Genomic DNA, 11,496 nt, shown 5'->3' with positions numbered 1-11,496 from the left:
ACCTCCAGGCAGAAACATTAAACTCAGTTCAGTTCATACAGCCTTTCAGGAACTAAATATTCATGTTCCAGAAAGGCCTTGCCTTAAACCAGATGCAACCCTTTCTCCAAATTGAGAAGAAGCTAAGGTTCAAAATATGTGATGGCCATAATAGACACAGCAACCTTCCCTTTTCCACTCAGCCTCCCAGTGGCTTCAACGCCTCGTCCCCCCTACCCTCCCTTGTATTTTGTCTAGTATTCTGGAGGGATGAGTAAGTAAATTGAGTGAAGGTGGTTACATAGGTGGGCACTTTGAGGAACTGACCAGAGTGAGCAGCCACTAATCACCTCTAGCAGGCTGCTGCCAATAGGAAAATTAGGATTGGTGTTACTATAGTTAAAAATTTTTTTCAAGAGAAGCGAGGAATCCAAATTTCTCGGTGAAAAATAAAAAAAATATTTTTCCCAAGAGGATATACAGGGAAGGAGGGAGATGAGAAGCATCAACTCATAGTTGTGGCACCTTAGTAGTTCATTGACTGTGGGGCTCCAGCTGAGTCAGTGACCCCCTTACTCAAGCCAGCAACCTTTGGGCTCAAGCCAGCGACCATGGGGTCATGTCTATGATCCCACACTCAAGCCGGATGAGCCTGTACTCAAGCCGGCGACCTCAGGATTTCAAACCTGGGTTCTCGGCATCCCAGGCCGATGCACTATCCACTGCACTCCCAACTGGTCAGACCAAATTTTTTAAGTTGAATTTATTGGGGTGAAAAAATATTCAAATTTTAAAAGCAAACTAATTCAAATATAAAGTTATGCAGGCTAATGTCATGGACCAAATGAAACACTAGTTTACAACCTCTGATACATACTACCTAGTACTTTTGTTCCCATCTCATATTCTCAGACTATAGGGCCAATACTATTATTGGTTCCATTATATAGATTTGGAGACAGAGCAGTTTGGTAGCTTGTCCAGAGTTTGAGTACCAAAGCTGGAACTTGGATATTTTTCAAGTGTGCTTTCCCCCCCTCATTACAAATAAACCCTTTTAGAAATAACCTTTTTCCTTATCTTAAAGATAATATTTCAGAACATAAGTTACAGAAAGGTATAAACAAGGTAAAAATGACCACTAGTCTCAACATGCAAACATAACATTTATTCAACAAATGTTAAGCAGGATGTGCGCTAGGTGCTGTAGATATTACAGTGAACAAGACAGAGTTCCTGCCCTCATAAGGCTTGCAGTCTAGTTCTTGTACTTTGTTCCATTTTACTGGGAAACTGGGTGATATTCTAAGGAATTTCTTTAAGAAGCCAAAGATTATATAAGCTGATAGTGCATTACTGGTGGGCCCAAGGCTTCCTACGCCCAGTCTCACTTGGGCTCTCTGCCTGGAGACAAAATGAGATGCCTTTCCCTAGTGGAGTGAAGAGGCAGAAAGGGATAGGGCTCTAGAGCACCGCCAAACTCTCAATTTAGCTGGCCGAGGATGAGGGTCTTGGCCCTGGGACTTAAGGAAAGGGGTCAGCAGGGGGCAAGTGGTATGTGGCATCCAGGAAGATGACAAGGGTCCCCACACTCGTGAAGATGATGAAGGTCCACAGGAAGAGGCGGTCCACTACCATGGCCACAAATTGCCAATCTTCCTTCAACTGGAAGTAGACAGAAGAAAATGTTCCTCCAGACCTAGGGTAGGACTTCCTAAGCACCCTTGTCGTCCTACCACAACTCCTAGACTAGGGCCCACAGCGAAAGAGGGCGAAGCTACGGGCGATTGGTGAGAGTAAAGAACCAATTGGGAAGCAGGGGGCGGGACCAAATGAGACAAACTTCCAGTCAAAAAATAAAGAATGAGTGTTAGGGGCAGGGTCTGAGTTTCCGGGTGGGGCCAAGGCCACCCAGGCTCAACCCTGCTCCACCCTCAAGGGACTTACCGCATCATGGTCTTCTTGTTCCTGTAGCTGTCGAGCGATGTAACTGATCGAGGAAACAACCTCCCGTAGCTCCGGGGGTAGGACCACAACCCGGGCTGGCCCATCGATAGGTCGCCGTAGATCCAGGGCAGACAGTTCAGGCTGGAACCTGGAAGAGGCGGGACCGTTTAGTCATGCCCGGGGGTGCAAAGACGCAGCCTGCGCTCGGGCTGAAGTCCCGGCCCCAACACCCTACCCGGTTTAGAGCCGGTAGCTCAGCAGACAGAGCGTCGTCCGGCTCCGCCCCTGGTCAGGGCTCTCGCGAGACGCAACCAATGAGTGCACAACAACTAAATGGAATGAGTTGATGTCTCTCTCAAATCAATGGGAGGGAAAATAGCCTTTCTGGCTCTCCCCGCCAGCCTTCTGTAATAATTCCTCCTCTCCCTCTGAGGTTTCCTTGATGCTTTAGTTCCCAACTTTCAGCAAAGTGGGTAGCAGAAGGGATACTACGACTCCCATGATGCTCAACCAAAGCGCCTTTCGGGAGCTTAGGTCGTTTGCCTCCGTAAAGTCTTCAGGGAACTGTAGTTCTCCCTCCCCTGAGTAGGTACTACCTGTTGGATTTAGGGAAGAGAAAATCGTTCGGTGGCTTCCGGATGAAATATTCATCTGTTCCTCGACCCCAGCCACTTCCCGGATAATCCCTGAGCGCTGCAGGAGGTGGCTCTAGCATCTGGTCTCTCTCAGGTTTGGGCCTCTTCAGACCCAGGTACAGAGGCAGTTTATGGATAAAGATCTACAAAGTATAAGAAGAGGAGTGTTAGAGGGGGCTTTTAGACGGGAAGGGAAGGAGCCAGCCACCCCCAGGCCACATGCCCATTCCTGAGCATGTATGCTTGTGTCCCACAGAGCTACATGGACAAGGGAACACAACCACACAGCTTCAGAGCTGTTAAGTGGGTTGGGAGGCATCCTGACTTGGAAAGTCAAGTTCTGAGGGCTTCCACCCTGAGAGCACCTAACCCTGAGATTGTTTCCCTGGGACCCTGGATGAGCAGTATTGATGAACAGAGTATGGGATCTGTGAAATGGTAATGATGGAGGGTACATTTAATTGTGCAACATTTCAACATTCCATGAACGGTTATAGTTCTCCCTTAGATCTGTGAAAGGGAAGGTTGAAGTGGCAGGAGGAGGGAGTCATACCTGGACAAAAAGCCAAATACTAAGTAAGATTAAGAGTTAATACAAACTAGAGGAGATTTTCTTACCTGACGGACCCAAAGGGGCATTTGGTGGGTGTGAGGTGAGCGATGGTGCAGGTTGAGAACAACAACGCTAAGGATGACTGAGAAGGTGACGAGGACCATGGTAAACATGAGGTACTTGATAATGATGGGGACAGCCAGGGAGGTCTCGGGCACTTTGGCAGCCAGCAGTAGTAGGAACACAGTAAGAGTCAGTAGGGCAAAGATTGAGAGCCCCATCTTCTCTCCTTGGAGGGCAGAGGAGAAGGCAGAAGGATTAGGCTTTGCCAGAAGACAATCCTCATGACATGATCGGTGACTATGTTTTCCAGCTCACTCAACAATAGGCTTTTGGAAGGGCCAACTACATGCAAATGACTCTTACATTTATACCTCCAGCTTGGACTTATTTGCTTAAACTCCAGACTTCTATTCACCTGCCAGTTTAACTTCTCCACTTGGATGTACAATAACATCTCAAACTTAACATGTATAAAACCTGATTCCCTCATCACCAGCTCCTCTCATAGTCTCCCCCATTTCATAAATAACAACCTCATCTTTCCTGTGGCACAAGCCAAAACTGTTTGAGTCATTCTCAGCTCTCTTCTCTCTTTCATCCCAGATCCAATTCATAGCAAATTTTAATGGCTCTATCTTCAAAATACACCGTGAAACTGATGACCTATAACATCTACCCCTATTACCCTGGTATAAATCACCATTACCTCAGGTCTGAGTTATTATTATTATTATTATTATTATTTGTATTTTTCTGAAGTTGGAAATGGGGAGGCAGTCAGACAGACTCCCGCATGCGCCCCACCGGGATCCACCCGGCACGCCCACCAGGGGGAGATGCTCTGCCCGTCTGGGTCGTTGCTCTGTTGCAACCAGAGCCATTCTAGCGCCTGAGACAGAGGCCATGGAGCCATCCTCAGCACCCGGGCCAACTTTGCTCCAATGGAGCCCTGGCTGCGGGAGGGGAAGAGAGAGACAGAGATGAAGGAGAGACAGGCTGAACGATGTTTTATTTTTTAAAAATGAGCCTGACCAGGCGGTGGCGCAATGGATGGAGCGTTGGATTGGAATGTGGAAGGACCCAGGTTCGAGACCCCGAGGTCGCCAGCTTGAGCGCGGGCTCATCTGGCTTGAGCAAAAAGCTCACCAGCTTGGACTCAGGGTCGCTGGCTCCAGCAAGGGGTTACTCAGTCTGCTGAAGGCCCGCGGTCAGGGCACATGTGGGAAAGCAATCAATAAACAACTAGGAAGTCGCAATGTGCAATGAAAAACTAATGATTGATGCTTCTCATCTCTCCGTTCCTGTCTGTCTGTCCCTGTCTATCCCTCTCTCTGACTCTCTGTTTCTGTAAAAAAAAAAAAAAATGACCAGACTCCCTCTGTTACATCCGTCTAAGACTCACTCTTGACACTTGTCTCAGTCACGTGATACATTTATTCGTCCCACCCTAAAGGCCGGTCCGTGAAAATATTTTCTGACATTAAACCGGTCTGTGGCCCAAAAAAGGTTGGGGACCACTGCCCTAACCAATTGAGCTGTCTAGTCAGGGCGGGTCTGCATTATTTTAAAGGTCTCTTCTTTGCTTTGTCCTTTGCTCTTACCCCTTTCTGTTCTCAAAAGAGCAGCCAAATTGATCCTGTTAAAATGTAAATCAAATTCTATCACTATGACCTAACTAGGTAGTTTGGTTGGGTTTTTTTTGTTTTTGTTTTTTTTTGTTTTTGCATTTTTCTGAAGCTGGAAACGGGGAGAGACAGTCAGACAGACTCCCGCATGTGCCCGACCGGGATCTACCCGGCACGCCCACCAGGGGCGACACTCTGCCCACCAGAGGGCGATGCTCTGTCCCTCCGGGGCGTCGCTCTGCCGCGACCAGAGCCACTCTAGCACCTGGGGCAGAGGCCAAGGAGCCATCCCCAGTGCCCTGGCCATCCTTGCTCCAATGGAGCCTTGGCTGTGGAAGGGGAATAGAGAAACAGAGAGGAAGGGGGGGGGGCTGGAGAAGCAAATGGGCGCTTCTCCTATGTGCCCTGGCCGGGAATCGAACCCGGGTCCCCCGCACGCCAGGCCGACGCTCTACCGCTGAGCCAACCAGCCAGGGCTGGTAGTTTGGTTGTTTAAAGCATTGTCCCGAAGTGCAGAGGTTGCCAGTTCGATCTCCGGTCAGGGCACATAGAGGAAGATTGCTGTTCCTTTTTCTTTCTGTCTCTCTCCCTTTCTCTCTTACTAAATCAATCAATAAATAAAAAATAATTTTAAATCCTATCACTAAAAGTGAAAAAGTTATGGACATGTATGCCCGCTGATTGATTATTCCTGTGGCATACAACAGGCACTGCAAACTTCATGGAAAGTACTTAAATAAGTAACTTAAAAAAATAATTTAAAAAAGTAAAAAATAAAAATTTATTGATTTTGGCCCTGACCGGTTGGCTCCGCGGTAGAGCGTCGGCCTGGCGTGCGGGGGACCTGGGTTCGATTCCTGGCCAGGGCACATAGGAGAAGCGCCCATTTGCTTCTCCACCCCCACCCCCTCCTTCCTCTCTGTCTCTCTCTTCCCCTCCCGCAGCCAAGGCTCCATTGGAGCAAAGAGGCCCGGGCGCTGGGGATGGCTCCTTGGCCTCTGCCCCAGGCGCTAGAGTGGCTCTGGTCGCGGCAGAGCGACGCCCTGGAGGGGCAGAGCATCGCCCCTTGGTGGGCAGAGCATCGCCCCTGGTGGGCGTGCCGGGTGGATCCCAGTTGGGCGCATGCGGGAGTCTGTCTGACTGTCTCTCCCGTTTCCAGCTTCAGAAAAAAAAAAAAATTATTGATTTTATAGAGGAGGTATGGAGAGAGTAAGAGAGACAGAAACATCACTCTGTTCTTGTATGTGCCCTGAGCAAGGATCAATCCCACAACCTTGGCGTTTTAGGACAATGCTCTAACTAACTGAGCTAACCAACAGAACAAAATAAGTAACTTTTATCATTTGCTCTACTTTAGTCCTATAATATCTGGTTCCAAAATTTGCCTTGCTCCAGAAGGAAGTAAAAGTTACATTTGGAAATTGTTCTAGAGCTGCATCACTCTCCTTCCCTAGGTAGACAGAGGACTTGATTTTATTTACTATTATTATTTTGTATTTTTCCAAAGTTAGAAGCAGGGAGGCAGTCAGACACTCCCGCATGCGCCCAACTGGGATCCACCCGGCATGTCCACCACGGGGCAATGCTCTGCCCATCTGAGGCATTGCCGCATTGCAGCGGGAGCCATTCTAGCACCTGAGGGGCAGGCCATGGAGCCATTCTCAGGGCCTGGGGCCAGCTTTGCTCCAACGGAGCCTTGGCTGTGGGAGAGGAAGAGAGAGATAGCCTGACCTGTGGTGGTGCAGTGGATAAAGTGTCAACCTGGAAATGCTGAGGTCGCCAGTTCAAAACCCTGGGCTCACCTGGTCAAGGCACATATGGGAGTTGATGCTTCCCACTCCTCCCCCTTCTCTCTCTCTTTCTCTCTCTATCTCTCTCTCTCCTCTCTAAAGTGAATAAATAAATTTTAAAAATTAAAAAAAAAAAAGAGAGAGAGAGAGAGAAAGGAGAGGGCGAAGGGTGGAGAAACAGATGTATGCTTCTGTGTGCCCTGGCTGGGAATCGAACCCAGGACTTCCACACGCCAGGCTGATGCTCTACTGCTGAGCCAACCAGCCAGGGCAAGAGGACTTGATTTTAAAGAGAAGGAAAGCATGATTTGAATACCAGAGTTAAGTATATCTGCCTCTGAATCAGACTGGCACTAACCAGGGTTGGAATAGCAACATTGCGTCTCTCTAATTGTGTAATGTCAGGCAAATGACTTAAACTCACTCAGCCTCTTTATCCTATAAAATGGGAAGTCAAATCAGTACTTACCTCATCGAATTGTTGTATAGGTTAGAATTGAGTTAATCCATGTAACATCTTGATTATATTGCCCTACAGCAAGTATTCAAAAACAGCAAAGACAATACCACCACTTATCTAGAATTTACTGGGTACCAGGCATAGTTCTATGAATTCAGTTGATCCTCAAAATAACTATATTCAGTAGGAACAATAATTGTTCCCATTTCCAGATTAGGAAACTGAGACACATAGAGATTAAAGAATTTGCCCAAGGTTACTTTTACCGCATTATGCTGCCTCCTAGAAAAAGGCTAGCTATTGTTTCCAGAGAAATGGGAGGTTAAGAGACTAGTAGATGTCTAAAAAGTGAGGGAAGACAAAAAATAAAAAGTGGAGGAAGCAGGATACCAGGAATGAGGACAGGGAAAAGGAGAGCTGTCTAACCCAGGAGTATGTTGATCCAAGGGGTTGAGGTTTCAAGGATGAGATACTGGATTCTGATGTAAAGAGTTCAGAAATTACTGGGTGGAAAGAAGTGGGCAGCAGAAGAGGCAGAGCATGAAGTGGGAGGGAAAATCTGGATCCAGATGAAAAGGCTCTGGTTGAAGAGAAAACCTAAGTGAAATTGCTGAGGTGCGATCCATGACAGCTTGACTTGGCAGGAAAACCTTATCTGGATTCAGGGTGTAGAAGAGGAAGAAACTGAAGTATTGGTTAAAAGGAGGTCTGGGGTCCTTTCCCCCTTACCTGCATCTGGTGGCAGGTAGAAGACAAAGATGGCCAGGAGAGTGATGAGGACGCATGGGGCGATGACATTGACCAGGTAGAAGAGGGGCTTCCGGCGGATGATGAGGTAGAAGGTGACTTCGTCACGCTGTCCTTCACCCCCGCCCCGGGTATCCACTGGGGGCTGCATTAACCGAGAAGGCTTGTGGATAATCTCCCATTGGCCATTCTCTTGGGGGAGAAGGAGAAAAACAGGAAGGGGAAACAGATGTGGGACCTGGTCCTTGTAGGTGTTGGATCTGGCTTGCTCTGCTACATTCTAGAGCAGAGGCAGCTGATGTGATAAGGGGCTAGCTGTTGACACTAAGCTGCACAGCCCATCTATAATAAGCTTAAATAAGTCTCAGTTTCCATATGTGCAAAATGTAGATAGTCATACTTATCTTGCTGATACCAAGGGATTGTATTGGTCATCGCTGATGGAGTATATTTATCAGCCTGTTATAAGTAAGAAGTCATAAAACTCATGGATGTGGGAGCCATGCATACTCACCAATGAAGGTCCCTTCATGAATGTGCACTTCCTGCAGCTCCTGCCCATCCGGACCCAAGCCAGTCCGCAGGCTGACCTCTGAGCTGTCATAGCTATAGGAACTGAACACCATAGTGCAGTTCTGCCAGTCAAAGGGAAAGTAGGTGACCTGGATGGAAGCAGGAGTCACTAGAGCTGGCAGAGCACTGGTCAGGGTGGGGGAGTCAGAGGATATGAAGCACCAAGCAGAGGGGGGCCACCAGGAGACGTCACAGGGAAGTGGGGGTCACAAAGGAATTGGAAGGTTATTAGGTGAAGCCATGGGCCATGATGGGGAATTATTGAGGAAGACTGGAAGTTAAGGAAGTGAACAGAGAAGATGAAACAATGGAAAATCAGGAGGGCAAGAGAGATGTGAGGGTCATGGGGAGATAATGGAGGAAGGATGGGGTCAGGATGTCTGAGGAGGGAGGGTTTCTAGGAGCGCCTAGAGTTTCCCAGGCAGAACCCAAAGACCTGGATGCTGCAGCTGCTGCGATAGAGGCCTGGGGGCTGCCAGCGCACGGAACCATCGAAGGCTACCAGGACGTTAATGCCCAGAGCGACGTCAAAATTGCCGTCATTGCTGCGGGGAAGGAATCTTCTCACCTGGGATCAGGCCTTGTCCTCTGGGTGCCACGCCCTTCCGGAGGCCTCCCCCACCCCCAGTCTAGGAAAGATCTTACTTGTTTAGTAACACCACATCTGGTAGCCACACGGATTCAGCAGTGATGCGGAGTGAATCGATGTCCTCATGCTCTGCTGGGTCCCAGCTTAGCCTGTAGTCAGTCCATTCCTAGGGAAGCAGAGGCTGAGGGGGGCTGTTAGGGGTTGGAGGCTGGCAGGAAACTTGAACTGTCCCATGGAAGCAGGCAGTGAGTGCAAGCGTGGGGAGGAGCGCAGGCATAGGCTGTGTTCCTGGAGGCTGGGGTTCTAATTCTGGCTCCATCTGCACTTGCTCAGACTCCATCAGCTAATTACCTCTTCCCTCTCAATGGGCCCCAATTTTTTAGTCGATAACAACGAGGACGTAGCATTAGCTATCCTCTAAAACAGCGGTTCTCAACCTGTTGAGAACCGCTGCTCTTAAACAATGGTTTTCTTTTTCTTTTTTGCACTTTTGCGCGAGAGACAGACAGCGACAGACACACAGGAAGGGAGAGAGATAAGAAGCATCAACTGGTAGTTGTTGCATCACATTACTTGTTCACTGATTACTTCTCATATGTGCCTTTAACCAGAGGGCTCCAGTTGAGCCAGTGACCTGGTACCTCAGCGTCCAAAGTCTACGCTTTAGCCACTGCGCAACCACTGGTCAGTCAGGCCTATAACAATGGTTTTCTTTATTTTTTTTAAATTATTTATTTATTTATTTATTTTTAGAGAGAGAGAGAGAGAGAGACAGAGACAGAGAGAGAGAGAGAAGAGATAGAGAGAGAGAAGGGGGGAGGAGCTGGAAGCATCAACTCCCATATGTGCCTTGACCAGGCAAGCCCAGGGTTTCGAACCGGTGACTTCAACATTTCCAGGTCGACGCTTTATCCACTGCGCCACCACAGGTCAGGCTAACAATGGTTTTCAAACTGCAGTATCCAACCCGTTAGTGGATTAGGAATCAAATTAGGGTCCCCAAACCAGTGTGTTTCCAAAACAAAATTAGAATAAGCCTTACCAGGTGGTGGCACAGTGGATAGAGCGTAGACCTGGGATGCTGAGGACCCAGATCCAAAACCCCAAGGTCGCCAACTTGAGGGTAGGCTCACCAGCTTGAGCGTGGGGTCGCCAGCTTGAACATGGGATAATAGTCACTGGCTTGAGCAAGGGGTCACTGGCTGGGCTGGAGCCCCAGGGCAAGGCACATATGAGAAAGCAATCAATGAACTAAAGTGCCTCAACTATGAGTTGATGTTTCTCTCTCGTCTCTCTCTCTTCCTGTCTGCCTGTCTGAAGTTTCTGTTTCAGCTATAAATATTTTTTGAGTTTGTGATGCAAAAAATATTTTACTGAGCCAATCATTCGAGGACATTGTAAAGGCAGCGGGACTCCCTTTCCCATACCGTGGGGTCTCCGTACCAGGTCTAAGTACACTTTTGTGCTCATCTCCTCATCCTTCTCGTTCTAGAAGGGAAAAGTTTAAAAGGTAGAAGTTACGTAAGTGGAGAGAAATGAGCGGGTTCGGCCGGTCAACCTCTCCCTGGAAACACCCCCTCTTTTTCTGAGTCCCACCCTCGTAGGCCCAAGCCCCGCCTCCACCTCCGAAACTTACTGCAGTCATTGGGGTCAGCCAATTCCTCTACAAGTCCCGCCCCCAGACTGGCCCCACCCACAGCTCGTAATTCATCCAACCCTGAATCTCCACCCGCTTTGTTGATTGACTTTGTCCGGCACCAAGCTCCGCCCGAACTTGTGACCCCGCCTCAGAGACCGCCTTCTAGTCAGTCCATCAGCCTAGTTCCACTTCAAGATCCGTCCACGGGCAGGTTCATCACTGGATCTGGCTCTACCGCTGTCCAGCAGCCACGCCGATTTCGACCCACTTTCTGCTAGCGGCAGGTCCACCTCTCAGCCTACTCCCACCCCAGCGGTCCCTTTGTCCTGCCCAATCTAAAGCCACGCGCCCCAGCCCGCCAGGAAGCCTGACCTCAACCGCCCGCGTACGCCCTCACCAGGCTGATGAGTTGCGCCAGTCTGAGACCAACGCGGACCCCGACGCGGTCTCCCACCTTCCGCGCCGGCCGCACAGAGCTATCATAACCGGAGAAAAGCTTCTCGCGGAGCCTGCCCTCCGCCTCCGAGCCGCGGGCGCCTGGAGGAGAGAACACTAAATGAAGCCCTGGTGTCTGGCCACGACCTCTGGCCCTGTCACTGTCCCTTTGAGGTCCAGACTTACCAGGGGCGAGTGACGCCCCCAGCAACAGCAGCAGCAGCGCCCCTGGGGCCATAGCCCGGCCGCGATCAGTGAGTTCGCTCAAGTGAGCCGCCGGGACAGCCAGTGCAAGGGAAGTGACGAGGCGCCCAAGCATGTGCACCTGTTGTTGGGGGGGGCAGCCGCCAGCCCACCCGCCCCGCCCCTGGGATTTGGCCCCGCCCCGAACAACTGTCAATGCCTGCCACCCACAGATAACAGATAAGAACATCAATTGTAGAAATCTTTTATAATTTTTT

At 49.4% G+C, this 11,496-nt stretch overlaps 1 protein-coding gene across 2 annotated transcripts; it reads right to left on the bottom strand.

Annotated features, from left to right (window-relative positions):
* Positions 1-1,126: 1,126 nt before the first annotated feature.
* On the bottom strand, positions 1,127-11,331 carry CHRNB1 (cholinergic receptor nicotinic beta 1 subunit). Of its 2 annotated transcripts, none has more exons than XM_066364755.1 (11): positions 11,222-11,331; positions 10,998-11,137; positions 10,405-10,449; positions 9,018-9,127; positions 8,809-8,932; positions 8,314-8,461; positions 7,782-7,991; positions 3,180-3,403; positions 2,523-2,704; positions 1,927-2,074; positions 1,127-1,644 (listed from the first exon to the last, which is right to left on the bottom strand). In XM_066364755.1, the coding sequence occupies exons 1-11, from the start codon at positions 11,271-11,273 to the stop codon at positions 1,504-1,506; spliced, it is 1,524 nt and encodes a 507-aa protein (XP_066220852.1). In that variant the 5' UTR covers positions 11,274-11,331; the 3' UTR covers positions 1,127-1,503. The 2 variants fall into 2 exon arrangements, with proteins under 2 accessions (XP_066220852.1, XP_066220853.1); XM_066364756.1 differs by having other exon boundaries at positions 8,809-8,917.
* Positions 11,332-11,496: the final 165 nt, after the last annotated feature.

The sequence above is a fragment of the Saccopteryx leptura genome, chromosome 2 (assembly GCF_036850995.1).
Source record: "Saccopteryx leptura isolate mSacLep1 chromosome 2, mSacLep1_pri_phased_curated, whole genome shotgun sequence".
NCBI classification, from domain to species: Eukaryota; Metazoa; Chordata; class Mammalia; order Chiroptera; family Emballonuridae; genus Saccopteryx; species Saccopteryx leptura.
The sequence above is the reverse complement of the archived record's forward strand: the minus strand, read 5'-3'. Positions and strand labels throughout refer to the sequence as shown.